General features: G+C 41.3%; 1 protein-coding gene across 2 annotated transcripts in view; it reads right to left on the bottom strand.

Moving 5' to 3' along the window:
- LOC126428462 (protein CREG1) overlaps window positions 1–23,150 on the bottom strand; it is a 50,071-nt gene that overhangs the window by 2,617 nt on the left and 24,304 nt on the right. For both annotated transcript variants that reach the window (XM_050090396.1, XM_050090397.1), the window contains exons 3-4: window positions 13,987–14,141; window positions 12,753–12,872 (exon numbers count right to left, since the gene is read on the bottom strand). In XM_050090396.1, coding sequence (XP_049946353.1) covers window positions 12,753–12,872; window positions 13,987–14,141 — 275 coding nt within the window. The remainder of the gene's footprint in view (window positions 1–12,752; window positions 12,873–13,986; window positions 14,142–23,150) is intronic.

The raw sequence follows: 23,150 nt of genomic DNA, 5'->3' as shown, positions 1-23,150 counted from the left end.
AGATGGAGGAATTAAGTGCAGCACACCATTCGAAATGTTGACTGTAGCTTTCGGTAAATCTACTATGAGCAAGACATGAATTTATGAGTGGTACAAACATTTCAAAGAGGGTCGAGAAGATACTGAACATGATGACCACCCCTGGTGCCCTAGAATATCAATTATCCATGACAATGTGGAAGAAGTAAAGAAAACAGTTCTGTAAAATCATCAATAATAAGTTGCTGATGGCATTGGCATATCATTCAGCTCATGCCAAGCAATTTTTTCATATGTTTTGGGCATGAAATGTGGAGCAGCAAAGTTTGTTCCAAAATCGTTGGACTTCAACCAGAAACGGGATCACACACACATTGCTCTGGAAGAAGTCAACAACAATCCAGAACTTCTGAAGAAGGTTTTAACAAGGGGCAAAATATGTGTACGACATCAAAACCAAGGCCCACTCTTTGCAATGGAAATTGCATGTAGAGCCAAAACCGAAAAAAGTTCGACAAGATCGATCATGTGTGAAGGTTCTTCTCACTGTATTCTTCAATTACAGTGGGATAGCGCATCATTAGTTCCTGCCTTACAGTTGTACAGTCAATAACAAATACTATTTGGAAGCTATGCACCATTTGCATGAAGGAATCCAAAGGAAACAACCAGAATTGTGGCAAAACCACTCATGGAAATTGCATTATCATAATGTTCCTGCTCGTGCATCAGTGCTCATTCATGTAAACACAGACCACACTATTATGGAGCCACCAAAAACCATAAAGTTTCTTCAGCCACAGTATCTGCCGGACACAGCTTCTTGACACTTCTCTCTACTCCTCAGGCTGAAAAGAACCATGAAAGGGCATTGCTTTGCCACCACTGATGATATAAATTGCTCAAGGAGCTGAACACCACAATGAGAAGTGTGTTCCGGAAGTGCTCCCCAGACTGTTAATAGCACTGATACAAGTGTGTTATGTTTGAGGAGACAAAGTTAATGTCGACAAACAAATAACGATTCTTTAAGAGAAACAAAAATTCCCATTACTTTTTGATCACGTCTTGGACACACATCTGACAAATAACAGGTCAGTGCTAGGAATAGGTAAACTATTTCCATTAGGCCCTACAGAATAAGTATTATGTCAGATGCTGCCACTAGAGGTCGCCCAGTAACATCAGTGTATCCTCTCCTCTCTGTTAGTACTGGTCAGAACCATGTGGCCTAGGAATCCAGTCTAATCTAAATACATCTAAAAAATAATGTGGCAAGTGCTGTACACTCTTTCCTTAGTTACTGTAATAACAAGACAATTTTTATGAATATATGAAATGAAGAGAAAATGTTCAATTACGAGGGCAGTTCAATAAGTAATGCAACACATTTTTTTTCTGAAACAGGGGTTGTTTTATTCAGCATTGAAATACACCAGGTTATTCCCCAATCTTTTAGCTACACAACACTATTTTTCAACGTAATCTCCATTCAATGCTACGGCCTTACGCCACCTTGAAATGAGGGTCTGTATGCCTGCACAGTACCATTCCACTGGTCGATGTCGGAGCCAACGTCGTACTGCATCAATAACTTCTTCATCATCCGCGTAGTGCCTCCCACGGATTGCGTCCTCCATTGGGCCAAACATATGGAAATCCGACGGTGCGAGATCGGGGCTGTAGGGTGCATGAGGAAGAACAGTCCACTGAAGTTTTGTGAGCTCCTCTCGGGTGCGAAGACTTGTGTGAGGTCTTGCGTTGTCATGAAGAAGAAGAAGTTCGTTCAGATTTTTGTGCCTACGAACACGCTGAAGTCGTTTCTTCAATTTCTGAAGAGTTGCACAATACACTTCAGAGTTGATCGTTTGACCATGGGGAAGGACATCGAACAGAATAACCTCTTCAGCGTCCCAGAAGACTGTAACCATGACTTTACCGGCTGAGGGTATGGCTTTAAACTTTTTCTTGGTAGGGGAGTGGGTGTGGCGCCACTCCATTGATTGCCGTTTTGTTTCAGGTTCGAAGTGATGAACCCATGTTTCATCGCCTGTAACGATCTTTGACAAGAAATTGTCACCCTCAGCCACATGACGAGCAAGCAATTCCGCACAGATGGTTCTCCTTTGCTCTTTATGGTGTTCGGTTAGACAACGAGGGACCCAGCGGGAACAAACCTTTGAATATCCCAACTGGTGAACAATTGTGACAGCACTACTAACAGAGATGTCAAGTAGAGCACTGAGTTGTTTGATGGTGATCCGTCGATCATCTCGAACGAGTGTGTTCGCACGCTCCGCCATTGCAGGAGTCACAGCTGTGCACGGCCGGCCTGCACGCGGGAGATCAGACAGTCTTGCTTGACCTTGCGGCGATGATGACACACGCTTTGCCCAACGACTCACCGTGCTTTTGTCCACTGCCAGATCACCGTAGACATTCTGCAAGCGCCTATGAATATCTGAGATGTCCTGGTTTTCCGCCAAAAGAAACTCGATCACTGCCCGTTGTTTGCAACGCACATCCGTTACAGACGCCATTTTAACAGCTCCGTACAGCGCCGCCACCTGTCAGAAGTCAATGAAACTATACGAGACGAAGCGGGAATGTTTGAAAATATTCCACAAGAAATTTCCGGTTTTTTCAACCAAAATTGGCCGAGAAAAAAAATGTGTTGCATTACTTATTGAACTGCCCTCGTACATATCTGAGATGATTCGTTGTGGCATTGAAAAGCAAGATTACAAACACTCTGCACAACTTCAGCAAAACAGACACGTCGACTAACCTTCAATGATCATCATTCAGCATATGTATGAAAGACAAACACAAATTTCAGAATAAGATACTCTGAACACCTAATGCACTGAAAAGTGGAAACACATACACCACATTTACAAACAGCCTCATATAACAGAATCACCATCCTACTAGCATGCAAACAACAGTAAGTAGTGATGCTAATTTTTAGACAGCTAACATCAACCTAACACAGCTCAAAAAAAGATCCACCGCAGTGACACAATTCTTCAAAATTTACATACATCACTTTTGTCACTTTGACATATGATATTTTGATGCTATAATCTAGGGCTAAATTTTCGAATAGAGACTTTATCTGCACGACATGCTACATTTTAAGTATAGACATAAAAATGAAGATGATGATGTCTGGTTTTTGGGGTGCTCAACTGCGCATTCATCAGCGCCCGTACAAATTCCCAACCTTTGCTCAGTCCAATCTCGCCACTTTCAAGAATGATGAGGACAACACAAACACCCAGTCATTTCAAGGCAGGGGAAAATCCATGACCCCGCCAGGAACCGAACCTGGGACCCCATGGTCGGGAAGCGAGAATGCGACCACGAGCTGCAGACAAAGACATGAAAATGAAATGCCATAGAATATGTGCATTGTATCATCATCATCATCATCATCATTTAAGACTGATTATGCCTTTCAGCGTTCAGTAGGAGCATAGCCCCCCTTATAAAATTCCTCCATGATCCCCTATTCAGTGCTAACATTGGTGCCTCTTCTGATGTTAAACCTATTACTTCAAAATCATTCTTAACCGAATCCAGGTACCTTCTCCTTGGTCTGCCCCGACTCCTCCTACCCTCTACTGCTGAACCCATGAGTCTCTTGGGTAACCTTGCTTCTCCCATGCGTGTAACATGACCCCACCATCTAAGCCTGTTCGCCCTGACTGCTACATCTATAGAGTTCATTCCCAGTTTTTCTTTGATTTCCTCATTGTGGACACCCTCCTGCCATTGTTCCCATCTACTAGCATCTGCAATCATCCTAGCTACTTTCATATCCGTAACCTCAACCTTATTGATAAGGTAACCTGAATCCACCCAGCTTTCGCTCCCATACAACAAAGTTGGTCGAAAGATTGAACGGTGCACAGATAACTTAGTCTTGGTACTGACTTCCTTCTTGCAGAAGAGAGTAGATCGTAGCTGAGCGCTCACTGCATTAGCCTTGCTACACCTCGCTTCCAGTTCTTTCACTATGTTGCCATCCTGTGAGAATATGCATCCTAAGTACTTGAAACCGTCCACCTATTCTAACTTTGTTCCTCCTATTTGGCACTCAATCTGTTTATATTTCTTTCCCACTGACATTACTTTCGTTTTGGAGATGCTAATCTTCATACCATAGTCCTTACATTTCTGATCTAGCTCTGAAATATTACTCTGCAAACTTTCAATCGAATCTGCCATCACAACTAAGTCATCTGCATATGCAAGACTGCTTATTTTGTGTTCACATATCTTAATCTCACCCAGCCAGTCTATTGTTTTCAACATATGATCCATAAATAATATGAACAACAGTGGAGACAGGCTGCAGCCTTGTCTTACCCCTGAAACTACTCTGAACCATGAACTCAGTTTATCGTCAACTCTAACTGCTGCCTGACTATCCATGTAAAGACCTTTAATTGCTTGCAAAAGTTTGCCTCCTATTCCATAATCTCGTAGAATAGACAATAACTTCCTCCTAGGAACCCGGTCATATGCCTTTTCTAGATCTATAAAGCATAGATACAATTCCCTGTTCCACTCATAACACTTCTCCATTATTTGTCGTAAGCTAAAGATCTGGTCCTGACAACCTCTAAGAGGCCTAAACCCACACTGATTTTCATCCAATTGCTCCTCAACTAATACTCGCACTTTCCTTTCAACAATACCTGAGAAGATTTTACCCACAACGCTGATTAAAGAGATACCTCTGTAGTTGTGACAATCTTTTCTGTTTCCATGTTTAAAGATTGGTGTGATTACTGCTTTTGTCCAGTCTGATGGAACCTGTCCCGACTCCCAGGCCATTTCAATTATCCTGTGTAGCCATTTAAGACCTGACATTCCACTGTACTTGATGAGTTCCGACTTAATTTCATCCACCCCAGCTGCTTTATTGCACTGCAATCTATTGACCATTTTCTCCACTTCCTCAAACGTGATCCTATTTCCATCATCATTCCTATCCCATTCTACCTTGAAATCTGAAACATTACTGATCATATTTTCACCTACATTGAGCAACTCTTCAAAATATTCCCTCCATCTGCCCAAGCCATCCACAGGATTCACCAGCAGTTTTCCTGACCTGTCCAAAATACTTGTCATTTCCTTCTTACCTCCCTTTCAAAGACTGCTAATTACACTCCAGAATGGTTTTCCAGCAGCTTGACCCAATGTCTCCAACCTTTTTCCAAAGTCTTCCCAAGATTTCTTCTTGGATGCTGCAATTATCTGTTTGGCTTTGTTTCTTTCTTCAACATAACTTTCTCTGTCTACCTGAGTTCTAGTATGTAGCCATTTTTATACACCTTCTTTTTCCTTTTACAGGCTGCCTTGACTGTGTCATTCCACCAAGCTGTTTGCTTCCTGCTACTTTTACACACTACTGTTACAAGACATTCTTTAGCCACTTCTAGCACTGTGTCCCTGTACCTTGTCCATTCCTTTTCCAATGACTGTAATTGACTACATTCAACTAACTGGTACCTTTCTGAGATCGCTGTTATGTACTTGTGCCTGATTTCCTTATCCTGAAGTTTCTCCACTCTTATCCTCCTACATATGGACCTGACCTCCTGCACTTTCGGCCTCACAATCCCAATTTCACTGCAGATTAAATAATGATCAGTGTCATCAAAGAATCCCTTGAATACACGTGTGTCCCTCACAGCCTTCCTGAATTCCTGATCTGTTATCATATAGTCAATGACAGATCTGGTTCTCCTGCTTTCCCAAGTATACCGGTGAATGTTCTTATGTTTAAAAAAGGAGTTTGTGATTACTAAGCCCATACTGGCACAGAAATCCAAGAGTTGCTGCCCGTTCCTGTTGGCCTCCATATCCTCTCCAAATTTACCCATAACCTTTTCATACCCTTCTGTTTGATTTCCAATCCTGGCGTTAAAATCACCCATGAGCAGAACACTGTCCTTGTCCTTTACTCTAACAACTACATCACTGAGTGCCTCATAAAAACTATCCATCTTATCTTGATCAGTCCCTTCACAATGCGAATATACTGACACAATCCTAATTTTCTTGCTAGACACTGTCAAATCTATCCACATCAGTCGTTCGTTTACATACCTTATTGCAACTACGCTGGGTTCCATTTCTTTCCTGATGTAAAGCCCTACACCCCATTGTGCTATTCCTGCTTTGACTCCTGACAAGTAGACCTTGTATTCTCCCACTACTTCTTCTTTCTCACCCCTTACCCGAATGTCACTAACAGCTAAAACGTCCAGCCCCGTCTTACTTGCAGCCTCTGCCAGCTCTACCTTCTTCCAAGAGTAGCCCCCATTGATATTAATAGCTCCCCATCTCATTACCATTTGTTTGCCAAGTCGTATCTTAGGAGTCCCTGGTTTGTCAGTTAGAGGTGGGACTCCGTCACCTCCAAAGGTCCAAGGCATTTAGCTCTGATTGTTGCCAGCATCATATTTAAAGTACCAGGGAAGCAGGTTGCTAGCCTTACTTGCCCCGAGTCCCATTGGGTTTTACCCCTAACGGCTGAGGGACTAACCAGTGGATTTGGTAGTCTTTGCCGTATGAGCACAAAGGTGACCACAACTCAGAATATGTCCGAGATGCCCAGCCTTATTCCAAAGTAACTGGTATCCCGACTGTCGGGACCACTTACTTGGTCACTCATACGTTGCCCGTAGTTCATGAACTAGGACATGACTACAGGAACCCACACCATGAACCACATGTGCCTTGTGCATTACAATGTGCATTGTAATGTAAGAAAATGTTCAATTAATTATTATTAATTTTTTAAGTAGTTCAAAATGTGTTGTTTCCAAAAAAGTAACAATTTCACACCATGGATTTCAAGCCACATCCCTGTTATTGTTCTTCTCATCCCCAGGATGCCACAAATTTGGATCTTTCTTGTACTAAAATGTTCTCACAATTCATGTTTTGTGTGTGGGAGCATTGTGTGGTATGACCAAGGAAAACAAACTGATTTTAGTTTCACCTGTTGTTGACTAAAGTTGTATGTTAGGTAATGAGGTTGGCTGCCTGAGACTGCTCACATACAGGCTTACTGATCTGTAAAGTTTAGCCAATTTTGTTCATCAGCGGAATCCACAAACATCAGTGCTAATGTGACAGCAGCCTAAAAGCACTGAGCATTTTTGTTCAATACACCTTCATCAATCTTTCTTATCTTCTGCAATCCCCCCCCCCCCCCCCCTCTTCCACCCCCCTCCACCTTCCCTCTTCAACTTTTGTTTTTGTGTCTTGTCCCGCGCTGTTGATATACTTTTTCTACCCCACCATCTTTCCTTATCCATCAGTTTATCTTCTTCTTGCCATTCTATTCATTTATTTATTCTTCCCTTTATTGCCTTTGTGTGTCAACTGTATTGAAATTTGGAGACTACCTCCTTTATTTGTGATTTGTAGATTGTTATCAGTGAAATTGCTAACTTGTCAGTTTTCAAATATTGTCCATGGTTGGCTTCACATTGTAAACTTCCACACATTGTCTCCTGCTGAATGTGTCTTAACCCAGTGTCCTGGATGATTTCTCCATGTAACCAAAATCTATTTTATGTGACCTCCTGATCTTTTTTTTTTTATCAAATGACAACAACCCAGGTCATAACAATTTGAGTAATACCCCAACTTATGCTACTTTTATGCAAATCCAAAGTTACACAATTTGTCTGTCTCAGTACTGTGGAACTCTATTCCCCACACACCGTCCACATTGTGTTCGGCTTACGACAGGTTCGGACGTGCTTTGTGCAGACTTGATATATCCACGAGCTGGCTTGATTGACAAAAACTGCTGGCCTCACTGATACATTCTAGCTATGTCACCGAGAAGAAGCAGAACTGATTCATTGGCATCAAACAAGAAAAGAAAATTATTATATCTTTGGAATGTAAAGTTAATATTATCAAAGACTTAAATGCAAAAATTAAAATGTGTTAATTGGCAAAGAAGTTTGATCTACTGGAATCATAAATTAGTACAGTTATAAAAGATACAGAAAAAAACCTCAAAGCTGTGAAAGTGCCCATTCTTTGAATTCAATTATCATTCATAAACATAATGATATTATCACTCAAATGGAAATAATGTTAAAATTATGGTGTGATAATCAAGTAAGAGTGAAAAATTGTCCTGTTGATCAGAACTCATTGTGCTCTCACACTAAGCTGATTTTTGAGAGATTGAAAGCAGAAGCTCAGGAGATGGCTGAAGATGTAATGTTTAAAGCTAGTGACAGTTGGTTAAGCCAATTGAAAAGTTATTATCAGCACACAGCATCACAGAAAGTGGGAAGGTGGCAAGAGATGATAAAGACTGTGTCGCTGTATCCACAGAAACTCGAGGGAATGACAGGCGATGACCGTCCTAGCCAAACCACATTCAACATAGATGAAACTGGTCTGTTCTGGAATAAGATTCCTAAAAGAACTTTTCTTGTGCATGAAGCAAACAACTTTCCAAACTTCAAAGCTGCTGAAGATCGATTGACAGTGATGGCTGGCACGAATGCACAAAAGTGGTGGTGGCAGGAATACAGCTGGTGATTTTAAATTAAAATATTTCTTAATTTATGGCTCAGAAAAACCACGAGTTTAAAAAAAATACGTCTACATATGGGTTGCCTGTGATTTGAAAGTCAAATGCTACAGATTGGGTGACAGCTTCCCTTCTTGTGAATCAGTTTAGTCATCACTTCATACATGAAGTTGAGGTTATTGCCCTTTACTAAAAATTTCATTTTATGTGATGCTATTAATCAACAATGGACCACATCATCCTCCTGCAACAATAAGCCCTTTATTAAATGCTTTTGGAAGCAATTCAATGTTTTGTGTGCTGTGAGAATTGTTGGACAGTCTTGGAATGAAATTTCACTAAAAGCTTTAAATAGCACCAGGAAAAAAAAAACCTAAGTCCATTCCCCCACTCCCGCCCCACTGAAACCCAGGGGATCAGCACCCAGATCCCAATCCAACTGATAACGCGACTGAAGAACTGGTCGATTTTGAGGTGGTTTCTGATCATGTTCAAGAACTGCTGAATTGACATAATCAGAAGCTGACAATTTATGACCTTCAGAAATGCATGAGCAACAGCAAAACATTGTATAACCTGATTCTTTACACCCACTTCAATCAGGAGATCAAATGACAGTTGCAAACTTGACAGAAGACCTCAGTTCAATTTAAAGAGGGTTATTAATTTTAGAAAAAAAATGAACACCAACTAAACGTGCATTTCTGTTACAAAACAGGGAACAAAAAATGTATTTGCTGTGGCCTTCTCCACCAGACATCACGGCGCCTAGAATATCAGGAACTAAACTGACAGCCTGCAGCCGCGGGTTGCCCGCTTCGCAGGCACACCAAAGCACTACACTACCGACAGGCAATACTGATGAACGGCCACAACAACAACAACACAGCAAAGACACCAGCTGCCACCAGGGGCTACCGGCCCACATAGACATAAGGAAGAGGTCGCTGCAGATCCCGGAACTATCTTCACACGCCAAACCACGTGATGGAAAATAGTTCCGAGGTACTCATCCGCCGAAGCGCTATAAAGGCCAGCGCTCGGCCGCACATCGGCAGTTCATTGACCGCCAGCAGACGCGGGTAGCTACCGCCCCGGCAGCCCGGCTTGGATCTTCTCGCTGATCTCTGGATTAGGCTTGGTATATCGGAGAAGTCTCTGGCAGAGACTAGTAGGAAATTATTTCAGTTGTTTTCTATATTATTCTTGTATGTAGTTGTGATTCGAAGACGGATCACTGTTTTGTGTTGGTGTTATACTTGGAGAATTTGTTTAGGTTAATTGAACAGTCCAATAAATTGTTTTCAGACTTTGATCGTTGTTTTCTTCTGCTTACGCAGACATATCAGTATTGACATGTTACGAGGAGATTCTGCATGATAAGAAATGAACAGATGACATTATAACATTTTCTGAAGCCTTCTGCATCACAATAACTACAGTTTACATAGTTGCAATGTGTAATAGTGTACTGTAAAGATACACTGTGATCAAAAGTATCTGGACACCTGGCTGAAAATGACTTACAAGTTCGTGGTGCCCTCCTTCGGTAATGCTGGAATTGAATATGGTATTGGCCAACCCTTAGCCTTTATCACAGCTTCCACTCTCGCAGGCACATGTTCAATCAGGTGCTGCAAGGTTTCTTGGGGAATGGCAGCCTATACATCACTGAGCGCTGAACTGACGAGAGGTATCAATGTCGGTCGGTGAGACCTGGCACGAAGTCGGCGTTCCAAAACATCCCAAAGATTTTCTATAGGACTCAGGTCAGGACTCTGTGCAGGCCAGTCCATTACAGCGATGTTATTGTCATGTAACCACTCCGCCACAGGCCGTGCATTACGAACAGGTGCTCCATCATGTTGAAAGATGCAATCGTCATCCCAGAATTGCTCTTCAACAGTGGGAAGCAAGAACGTGCTTAAACATCAGTGTCGGCCTGTGCTGTGATAGTGCCATGCAAAACAACAAGGGGCACAAGCCCTCTCCATGAAAAACACGACCACACCATAACACCACCACCTCCAAATTTTACTGATGGAACTACACATGCTGGCGGATGATGTACACCAGGCATTTGCCATACCCACACCCTGCCAACAGATCACCATATCGTGTACTGTGATTCGTCACTCCCCACAACGTTTTTCCACTGTTCAATCGTCCAATGTTTATGCTCCTTACACCGAGTGAGGCATCGTTTGGCATTTACCGGCGTGATGTGTGGTTTATGAGCAGCCGCTCGACCATGAAATCCAAGTTTTCTCACCTCCTGCCTAACTGTCATAGTACTTGCAGTGGATCCTGATACAGTTTGGAATTCCTGTGTGATGGTCTAGATAGATGTCTGCCTATTACACATTACGACCCTCTTCAACTGTCGGCTGTCTCTGTCAGTCAACAGACAAGGTCGACCTTTACACTTTTGTGTTGTACATGCCCCTTCACGTTTCCACTTCACTGTCACATCGGAAACAGTGGACCTAGGGATGTTTAGGAATGTGGAAATCTCACATACAGACGTATGACACAAGTGACACCCAATCACCTGACCACATTTGAAGTCCGTGAGATCCGTGAAGTGCCCCATTCTGCTCTCGCACGATGTCTAATGACTACTGAGGTCACTGATATGGAGTACCTGACAGTAGGTGGCAACACAATGCACCTAGTATGAAAAACGTTTTTGCGGGTGCTCAGATACTTTTGATCATATAGTGTAATTTGTTGTTTTGTTGAGCATTTTATTAAACATTTTCATTGAAAATTACTTTGTTTTCCTTAATCTCTGATCCTAACTGAACATACACTGAAGAGCCAAAGAAACTGGTACACCTGCCTAATATCATGTAGGGGCCCTGCAAGCACGCAGAAGTGCTGCAACACCATATGGCACGGACTTGACTAATGTCTGAAGTAGTGCTGGAGGGAACTGACACAATGAATCCTGCAGGGCTGCCCATAAATCCATAATAGTATGACGGGGTGGAAATGTCTTCTGAACAGCACGTTGCAACGCATCCCAGATATATTGTTCATTTCTGGGGAGTTTGGTGGCCAGCAGAAGTGTTTAAACTCAGAAGAGTGTTCCTGGAGCCACTTTGTAGCAATGCTGGATACGTGGGATGTCCCATTGTCCTGTTGGAATTGCCCAAGTCCGTCAGAATGCACAATGGACATGAATGGATGCACGTGATCAGACAGGATGCTTACGTACGTGTCACCTGTCAGAGTCGTATCTAGACATATCAGGGATCCCATATCACTTCAACTGCACACGCTCCAAACAGTCCACTGCTGACATGAAAGGTCCATGGATTCATGAGCTTGTCTCCATAACTGTACATGTCCATCCACTCGATACAATTTGAAATGAGACAATTTTCCAGTCATCAACAGTCCAATGTCGGTGTTGATGGGCGAAGTGTAAAGGTTTGTGTCATGCCATGATCAAGGGTACACAAGTGGGCCTTTGGCTCCGTGAGCCCATATTAATGACTTTTTGTTGAATGATTCACATGCTCACACTTACTGATAGCCCAGTACTGAAATCTGCAGCAATTTGCAGAAGGGTTGCACTTCTGTCACACTGAATGATTCTCTTCAGTCATCATTGGTCCTGTTCTTGCAGGATCTTTTTCCGGCCACAGCGATGTTGGAGATTTGATGTTTTACCGGATTCCTGATATTCACAGTATATTCGTGAAATAGTCACAAGGCAAAATCCCCCCTTTATCGCTGCCTTGGAGATGCTATGTCCCATTACTCGTGCGCCGACTATAACACAACATTCAAACTCACTTAAATCTTGATAACCTGCCATTGTAGCAGCAGTAACCAATCTAACAACTGTGCCAGATGCTTTTTGTCTTATATTGGCGTTGCTGACCGCAGCACTGTATTCTGCCTGTTTACATATCTCTGTATTTGAATACATATGCCTATAACAGTTTCTTTGGCACTTCAGTGTAATTTGTTTGTTTATATGCAAGATTAACCCTGAGTTTTGCGAATTTGACTTGCACGGCTATCACTTGGTCCCACCTGTCGTGTACGTCCAGGGTATTACAGTACAGTGTTTAATAACTTATCTATGTGTAAATTCATCTGTTTCTGCCTGGTATCTTGTTATTTCTTGTGCCTTAATTACGTCATGTTTATGCTCAAAACCATACATACTTACCCTCTTAATCTTGCCAGTGAGAATGACTTTAGCACATCTGGGATCCTCAGCATCATACTTTTGCTTCTTGCAGTAGTCAGACTGAGCCAAGCTCATCACCAAACTGCTTCGGTAGTCTCTCTAAATAACACACAACATAAAGTTACTTACAAGTGCTACACATCTGGAAAAATCTGTAATGTTATTTGCACAAAACTGATAAAGTGGGGAAAGAAACAATTGAAGAAGCCACATTTTTCATGTATCGAAATTGACATCTCACATTGAACATGCTATATGAACTAAAGATACTTCAATATCAGATCAGATAATAAATGAAAATGTAGTGAATGGAGTCAGGGAGAAAAACGTATGGAACAATTTGAGTAAGAGGGATGGGTTGAAATTATTTATTCTGAAGCAGCATGGAATAGTTAATTTGGCTGTTGAAGGAAGTGTGGCCGTAACAAGTTGAGAGGGAGATGAAGGTGTCACTACAAGTAATCAGGTGCAAGTGGCTGGCAGTTATGCAGATTATGAGAGTGTAAGATAAATTAAAACAGTTGTCTGTGTCAGTCAGTTTCTATTTTCTCCCAAGACACGTTTTGAGGGCTTACACACTTATTTTCAGCTGGATCACAGGATTACTCTACTTTTTGTTTGCTGGATGTAGTTAGCTGTCAGATTTGAGTTTCAGTTTGCTACAAATCTACATCTACAAAAAAGGTATAATCAGCCCTTGTTAATGTATTATGGTATGAGGACTGCTAATTTTAAACAATAATGAAGCTATTTACAATATGTAAGACCTCAAAATGCTTTGTCGGAGAAATGTTTACAACATCATGTAGAGACTCTTGAACGGGCTGTGCCCAGTGTACAGAAATTTTCCAGGATGTTACACTACAAACACAGTTACACAGTTCATTGTTTGTTCATGATTCTAATAGAAAATTAGCAAAATAATACCCAGGCAGTACCGGGTTTGTCAGCTGTTATGGTTGTGTGTGGCTGTAAAAAAAGACTAAGAGGGAGTGAATAAAACTTTAGTAAGAGTTTTACATTTTAAATGTATGTTCTTAATCATTTTTACCTTAATAAATCCCATGATATTCTAATAAGGATGCTAAACCTGCACTGTTTTCACCAAAATCCTCATCTACAATTACTGTGTTAGACTTGCACACAAATGTGAATTGAACAGCTCCCTTCTGATCTGTTTCAGGACACGAGATTAGACAACTTGTGTACTTACCATCAGGTCCTGGACGCTCATGTCCTGTGGGGTGAGATACATGTAAGGTATCCCCGAACTGCTGTCCACTGGACCGTCGCTCACAGACACGATGTTGTTGAACGGGTAGCTCCACGAACCGGGCATGGAGGAGATGGTTGACATGGCTGCCCAATCTAGAAAAGGGAAAAAAAGTTAACAAAGATCTTAGTGAACAGCTGATCACTCAGTCACTTGCACAATATGTTCTGTAAATTCCATCATGGAGGAGAGACTTCATGGGTGCAGAGTTGTTAATAGCCAGGAACAGCACTGGTTAGTATTGCTCAACTCAAGCTGACAAGTACAGAAATTAACTTCTAGATTACTTTATGTATACAGGGTGAGTAAAGGAAGAAGTAATACGCATTTTATTTCATGAATGGTCTGACGTATCGAAATAAGGTTTTTGTAAAATGATGATACCCAGAGCAGCAGATGATACTGTTACATGTTTAATTCTCTTAACTCCTGTATCAACTGTACATTGAAGTAGGTACAGTTTCTCAGATGGCACAATGAACTTTTTTTAACATCATTCCACAACTCGTGAAAAGATGAGAACAGTGACATTACACTTGTTAATTTAGCACTGAAACATATTGCAAAAGTATCTGAGAAATGTGCTAAAACAGAAAGACAAGGTGGCCACAATTGGCTGTTGTTGCATGTAGCCAAGGTATTACATGTTGCAAAAAGATAGGTTACACTGCTAAAATAAAACATGTTTCTTCCTTGCCCTACTTTATGTGACATAGACAGAGGATCAGCTGCAATTGCTGCAAATTGACCTATATATTAATTTCTAGCAAATAAGAAGGGCTTAGGAAACTATTTCAAAGGTGTGAACCTAATCATTTTTAAATAAAACAGCTTTTATGGAAAAAAGTAAACACTTGAAAAGGACGAGAACCACACTTGGCATTATTCACACCACAGTAACCAATTCTGGGCAACTCGAGGAAAGTTTCAACACCAACACCAACAATCATCATATTACTATACCTGTTTCGTACATGAGCTTTTGAATTAAGTATATCGTTCCAGTTTAAAAACTTCATTTGTTTCAATATCTTAGCTGAAGAGTCAAGAGAAAGAACGACATCATGGTATGGCTTTATTAGCCAGGAGATGCCATCTAGAATGGTTTGGCCGAGAAGTACAAGTCTTTCTATTAGACAACACTATGGCAACTTCTGCATGTGATGAAGATAAGAGGAGTGATGAAAACACACACACACACACACACACACACACACACACACACACACACACACACGCGCGGTCCTAAGCTAATTAAATTCCCAACTCAGGAACCAAACAAGGGTCCCTGTGGTCTAGAGGCAACAGCACTAGCTACCAGACCACGAGCTGTATGCAGTTAGAAAGATTAAACATTCAACAAAATTAGGTACCCCTCTGCTTACTATCATTCGCTGAAAATCACATCTCAATACCTTGAACAGTTCACATAATAAAATGAATGTTGCTACTTATATTACACACTTTTATCCATCTCACCACTTCAGGAGGTGAAATATTTAGCAGTGCCAACAGACACATATACACAGAAAAGTACAAAAACCACCCTAGCTTTCAGAACTTTTAGTTCTATCCTCAGGGAAGAACAGTTATTATTGTTATTATTTTTATTTGTATGAAAAAACAGCTACTTGTAAAAAGGCCAGTGTTCCTCCTCTTAAATCACTCAGCTGCTGTTTCTATCTAATGCTTCAAGCTAAGCATTTATGTCTTTCTATCTAATGCTTTAAGCTAAGCATTTATGTAATTTTAAGAGCATCACTATCAGCTGTCAAGACCTAAATCAAAGATAAAACAGAATTTATGTATCAGAGTCCAAATATTCTGATATATTGTAGAAGCAGTAATTGATAAGGTGCTCTTTCACTGTTTTTAACATATGGGCATTTTCAATTCCCTCCCTAATGCCTACCAGTTTCCTGTACCAGAGTATCAAAGTCATCCCACTCACATTTCTCATTTTGAATAACTACTTCCATAATTTCAATATAATGGAAGGAAACATTCCACGTGGGAAAAATTTATATATAAACAAAGATGAGGTGACTTACCGAACAAAAGCGCTGGCAGGTCGATAGACACACAAACAAACACAAACATACACACAAAATTCAAGCTTTCGCAACAAACTGTTGCCTCATCAGGAAAGAGGGAAGGAGAGGGGAAGACGAAAGGAAGTGGGTTTTAAGGGAGAGGGTAAGGAGTCATTCCAATCCCGGAAGCGGAAAGACTTACCTTAGGGGGAAAAAAGGACAGGTACACACTCGCACACACGCACATATCCATCCACACACACAGACACAAGCAGACATATTTAAAGACCAAATATGTCTGCCTGTGCCCGCACGCGTGGACGGACATGCGCGCGTGCGCGAGTGCACACCTGTCCCCCCCCCCCCCCCCCTCCCCCCAAGGCAAGTCCCCCCGCTCCCGGGACTGGAACGACTCCCCACCCTCTCCCCCAAGGGGGGGACAGGTGTGCACTCGCGCACGCGCGCATGTCCGTCCACGCGTGCGGGCACAGGCAGACATATTTGGTCTTTAAATATGTCTGCTTGTGTCTGTGTGTGTGGATGGATATGTGCGTGTGTGCGAGTGTGTACCTGTCCTTTTTTCCCCCTAAGGTAAGTCTTTCCGCTCCCGGGATTGGAATGACTCCTTACCCTCTCCCTTAAAACCCACTTCCTTTCGTCTTCCCCTCTCCTTCCCTCTTTCCTGATGAGGCAACAGTTTGTTGCGAAAGCTTGAATTTTGTGTGTATGTTTGTGTTTGTTTGTGTGTCTATCGACCTGCCAGCGCTTTTGTTCGGTACTTCCATAATTTACATGTTTAAACGCACTAAAGAAAAAAGCTGTGTGCTTTCCCAAGGAGGGTTTGAACATTGTAGTTCTTTACCAGGCATGACATATTGGAGATGGTACACACCTATCTTCTGAAGGCTCGAGAGTCTGAATGGTATGCACTGACAACGTTCACACTGTCTTACAAAGCATTCTACAGTATCTTGCCAGTATTCTGTTAGTTAACATGGAGTTACCACTACAGTGTCTGCTTGTGAACTGCACTCTTTCATTTGTGTTTTGCAGAAAAACAACTATCTGCTGTCAATATCTGTTGGGAGTCAACCTTTAACTATAGGGAACCACTATAGTGACATGTGATGATGCCCTTTTTGCAATCTGCAGTGTTCTGGAGACAACCACAGTGTTATGACTGACATCATCTTAAGACGGCTCCCTCCTTGAGTCGCAATTGGACCCCATCACAAAGACCCTGATGGAACACTATCACTACAGCAGTGTTTGTGCAAGGTGGGTGCCACGTTTGCTGAGTGATGTCCACAAGCAGTAATGGATGAATGTGGCCAGAATGTTTCTGGAAATGCATCAGACAAAGGGAGATCTGCTCTTCATCTGGGTTGTCACTGGGCATGAAACCTGGGGCAATCATTCAACCCTTGAGAGAAAACATCAAGAGCACTGTGTTGAAGAAACCTGGCAAAAGTGACCCAAAAAAAGGCAAAGGTCACTCATTCAACAGCAAACGTTATGACAGCCATCTTTTGGGACTGTCAGCGGGTGTTACTCATTCGCAACCTGCCTCACAGCACCAAAATGAATGCAAAAAAGTAGTGTAATGTCCTGAGGAAACTGCTAGCTGCTCTCAAAAGAAAACATCCGAACTTTTGTTTCACAAAGTTCTCTTCCTTCATGACAATGTTCGGTCTTATAGAACTCCAATGACCCAGGTGGAGCTCTCAAGATTCAACTGGGAAGTGTTTCCACATCCTCCATGTTCACCAGACCTTTCCCCAAGTGGTACTGGTTTGCAAAAACTGGTCACATCACCAAAAATACTGGGAAAAAACAAGGTGACAATGTAGAAAAGTGACAGAAGCACTGTACATTGTCAATTATTTCAACTGGATAAATGGTGTGTAATGTTTATTATTCACAGTATAGCCCCATTAAAGTGACCACTGCCTATGTTTGACGTCAAGGTAAAATAACCATCCGCATATGTCAGATGGGAACTCCAAGGCCATCTTCGAGGTAAGCACTTCAACACTGATGATGTCACATCAACAGTGAACAGCTGGTTAAGAGCACAGGATTTGAGTCACACCAAAAATGCTTGGATAAACATGGTGATTATGAAGAAATGTAACAGAAGCACTGTACAATGGCAATAAAATTATTTCAGCATGATAAATTGTGCATTTTTTTTACTTCTAAAATAATGGAAACTTACTTATTGAATGCTCCTCATATAAGGGAACATACAGTTAACATGTTTGTAGTCTGGCTATGAGCTACATGCTATAGGCAACTAAGTAGTATGCAGGAGTGAATTTAATTAGAATGCACGGATGGAAGCAGAAAGTTACAACAAAGCAATTCAGTTTACTAGTGTGTCAGGGGCTTAGTCTAGCGAAGAGGGATCCTATAAGGGGTGTACTTTGCAACCATGTTGGCATACGCATTAGAGACTTGAACAATGACAAGAAGATAGAAAAGTAGAATCAAAACCAGTGAAATTAAATACCTCAGTAGTACGTCATGGAAAAAAAACACACACACACACACACACACACACACACACACATACACACACAGGGGGAGGGAGGGAGGGAGGGAGGGAGGGAGGGAGGGAGGGAGGGAGGGAGGGAGGGAGGGAGGGAGGGAGAGAGAGAGAGAGAGAGAGAGAGAGAGAGAACATTAGGAAGTAACTGGCATCGAGAAGTTGGATGACTGAATGACAGGATTGAGGGAAGTATGTTGAATTGGTTTGGACATGTGAAGAGAATGGAAGATGGAGGAATACCAAAGTGAATGATGGAGGCCAATTCTGAGGACAAGAGGGAGATCTAGATCAATATGGACTGACTCTATGAAGATCAGTTTAAGAAGAATTCTGGGCTGTAGCAAAAAAATTATGCAGAGGTACCACAACGTCCCAACCCAGACTGGATCAGATTAAGGGGGAAACAAAAATGACAACGAAACTATTAGTCTTCAACACTAGCCATGTAACTGGAGATAAATTTAGTTTTTTTAGCATCTATGGAATAGAAGGAGTTGTCCTGAAGATATTATTTTAGGCCAGATTTAAACATTGTCAGACATATTGATTAATGGGCAAATGATCAAATATTTCTGAAGCTGCATATTGAATCTCTTTCTGAGCCACTCTAGATTTGGTAATGAGTAATAAAGGTTGTTTCTTGCTTTATAGTGTTGTAGCTCAAGATTGTGAAGGATAGTTTCTAAAGAATTTCATTAGTGAATATACATATTGTGAGGAGAGGGTTAAAATGCATGAGTCTCTGAAGAGCTTCCTACAAAATGATAGGGAGGGCACCACATGCTGTATTCACTGCTCACTTTCGTGAAATAAATACTTTACGCTCATATTTTTCACTTTGAATAACAACTTATATGATTTCTTTTTTAAAAAGACAATTACATATAACCAATACTCAATGAAAAAACAACCAAATATCTGGCTGAGGCAGGTGAATAACTATAACATAATGTGTACAAAGATTACAAAATTAATTCTGGTTTTATGCAAAAAGAATCGTGTATGGTCACTGAGATAATAACAGTGAGTTCCTAATGAGTTTTGCATTAAATTTCAACAAATGTGATGGGAGTATCTTCAAATCTTCAAGGCGTTTAAAGCTGCCAAATAAGGTGTGTGTGTGTGTGTGTGTGTGTGTGTGTGTGTGTGTGTGTGTTCAATAAGATAATATTAATGTATGCTAATTGCATCCTTTTTCAGTCAAAATGGCAGATCAATAGATAAACTACTTAATAAAACTTTACAAGACCTTTCAGCTACTGAGTAATAGTCACTATTGACAGTGGCCAATCCATTAAATTACATTACACTTGCCATGCCTGGCCTATGTTAAACTTTATATAAATATATTCTGTGAGTGAATGTGAAAAGTCAGGGGCAGAAAACATACATAGCCACAGAAATACAAGAGCTCTGTTAAAAAAATTATATGATGAGGAAATACTGTACACAAAATGAAAATCTATAACCTGCACTGCTTTAATGTTTCACAATCTGTTCATAAATTCTCTTGAGAGAGAGAGAGAGAGAGAGAGAGAGAGAGAGAGAGAGAACTTGCCAATACTGTCATGCAATTGCCCAAGAATCTGGTTGGCAGCAATTTTTGGAGTCATTGTGCTAGAAACACACAAAGCTCACAGCTTTAATTAACTTGGCTCCTAAACAAAATGTAAGGTTATTTTCAGGTGCAAGATTTCATTTTATGGCTTTGGCACAGAAACAAAGCTGTTCATTTGGAAGACGTTAACTTGGCATAGAGTGCATTATCTTACATCGTTCCATCAACTGACTGCAATAAGTTAACACCACATAATAATGCCCAAGGCTCTGCCAAGGAAACATGCGCATAAATCACTCGATATGGGAGATAAACTATACATGCACTTGCCAAAGAAAGAAATTTAAAAGGGGAGGGGTGGGGTGGGGGAGTTATTGGAAATTTCATGTAATTTGCATGTCTAATAGCTCAATGCATTCAACTGAATGAACTGCAAAAATTACAACCAAATGCTGTGGACAGCAAGAGACAGACAGATAGCTACAGCAACAAAGCAATACCTTAAGTTTGTTACGACATGTGTGTCCCTAGATTCGAGATGGAACAGATATAAAGTTCCATTTTTTGAGTAAATGGAATAGGATCTATACAAAAAGAGGAAAAAAATATTACTGCTGTATCAACAAATTTAATTATTCATAAAATTAAGAGCCAGTAATTTTTTCTAAGCAAGTATGGATATACACCAGCACTTTGCAGAGACCATGTGATATTAAATCTTATCTCTCAATTTTATGTACTGCAATCTCTACATCACTTTCTAATGTTCACTACCATCGGTAGCTGTAAATAATCAGCAGCAGTCCTAACTCATTGCTTTTTTGCGAGACTATGTACTTTTTCTTTTTACCTCCAGAGGACTCTGACATCTTTGAGTCTGTGAGGAGTTAACAGAACTGGCATTGGCTTATCTTGAAATTTCATGGCAGATTCACAGCCTTGCATACAGAAGACAGATTTCCCAAGCTAAGACTGGCCATTCCTCTTCAAAATACTGGTAACCCTGTTACTGTCTTCTCCTTATTGAACACATGTGCGGATTCATGAATCTTCATGTTGCAGTACACAAGTATGGCGTACTTTCAGTGCCTATTGCTGCAGTTTCCTCACAGATGACAACAACACTGAAACATGAACTGTTGTCGATTTTACTACCCAACTACGATGATACTGCACTTGGTCTTCCACGGCCATTATAGAAAACACTTGATGACATTACAGTAAACAAAATCTCCATCAACTTTTTCAACTATCGTACACACTATAGAACTCCTAACACCTTCATGAGCAAGTTGGCTGGTTGTTAAAATAGCAGAACACATTCTTACCTGCTTCAAGCACACAGGTAAACACAAGAGCTGACTGAAGTGCCCTAAAGTCCAGGAGCAATAACATTGTTGTCGACTAATACAACAGCCTCACAGCACTCTTAACATATGGGACACCAAGTCAGCAGTGTGTCAACCTCGCTTCATAATTCCACCTCCAGTGCAGTAAAATAAGCAGACCTGAGACATTATTTATATGCACCCACCCAACCACCGGGGGTATCCAGCACTGGACAGAGTTGTGTGGCCCAGGGGTCCATCATAGGGATCATTCACTTGAGCCATTTGCAACCAGAACATCCACCTATTTATCTGCTCAGCAGCTATTGCTTGTTCATCAACTGCTGCTTGTATGCTGACATCTGGAGTCACTTGTGCTGCCCCAGTACTATGTCACACTCTGCAAGTCGATACAGGAGCCAAGCAGAAAAGTTGTGACAGCTGCTGAAGCCGAGTCAGCGTCAGTTGCATCCAACAGAGTTTTATCACGTATCAGATGCCACTAGCCGAGTGCTGTTGTCGCACAGGTCAGGTCCTCGGGCTTCTTGCTGTGACCGACATGCCACCATCGTTTCACTTCATGTGACGCAGAGGTTGTGCTTGCAGTATGTGTGGGCATATCTGTAGTTAATAAAAGAGTGCTACACTACAGGTGGCATCTTGCTGACTTGTTCCTGGCCTCCACGACAGTCTTTCAAATATGAAACACCTGAATGGGGAGCAGCTTTGCCGTCATAACCAAATGAAGAAAGTTCGATCATTCAATTCAAGCTTTCACAGCCACAATTAGCATTCTGGGTAAATTTAGCTGTATGAACATTAGGCTGTGGCACAACTCATTTCTGCGCTTAACTTTTTGTATGCTGATGCTGGAGACATCACCATGGTCTACAAAGCCTCAGATAGCAATTTAAAACTTAAACAAACTCAGTGAGCCAAACAGTTTACACATATCCTTGCAATTTGTCGGCCTTAGTGCTAAATAAAGTAAACAGCATCAACTCCTCCTCACTACATGCTCTGAAAGACACATTGGCATGATTCTGAGCTGACCCAGCCCAGCCCAACCTGTCCTAATATGTGCAAACATTTCAGTGTGCTGAACTTGTTTCAATTCAGAAGTGCTATCATAGTCCTTTAGTCTCCGATGATGTTTCCATTGGACTACGCATCACAGGCTGTTACTCAGGTGTGTGCAGTGAACACAAGGTTTTTTTTATTATTATTATTTTATTTAGATTAGGCAACTCTCAGTCCAATTAAGAAAATGATAGCTGTAGGGAACCATGAAGTATTAGTGTAAGATCAAAAGAAATGCCTCCCACAGGTGTGAGAGTATTAAAATCCTAATGGTAAACTGCCAAAACACTCACAACAAAGTGCTAGAGCTTAAAGCACTCGCGAAAAGCAGCAAAGCTCACATAATACTAGGTATAGAAAGCCGTAGCAGAATACTGTGAAGTGATCTTTCACAGAACCCAAAGAAATTCTGGTCGTATGTAAAGCATGGAAGGCAGCGTGGAGGGTAAAAATCGTAGGGGGAGACCAAGAGATGAATACACTAAGCAGATTCAGAAGGATGTGGGTTGCAGTAAGTACTGGGAGATGAAAAAGCTTGCACAGGATAGAGTAGC

Source organism: Schistocerca serialis, chromosome 12 (genome assembly GCF_023864345.2).
Source record: "Schistocerca serialis cubense isolate TAMUIC-IGC-003099 chromosome 12, iqSchSeri2.2, whole genome shotgun sequence".
NCBI lineage: Eukaryota > Metazoa > Arthropoda > Insecta > Orthoptera > Acrididae > Schistocerca > Schistocerca serialis.
Note: the sequence above shows the minus strand (reverse complement) of the source record. Positions and strands in the feature narration are given on the sequence as shown.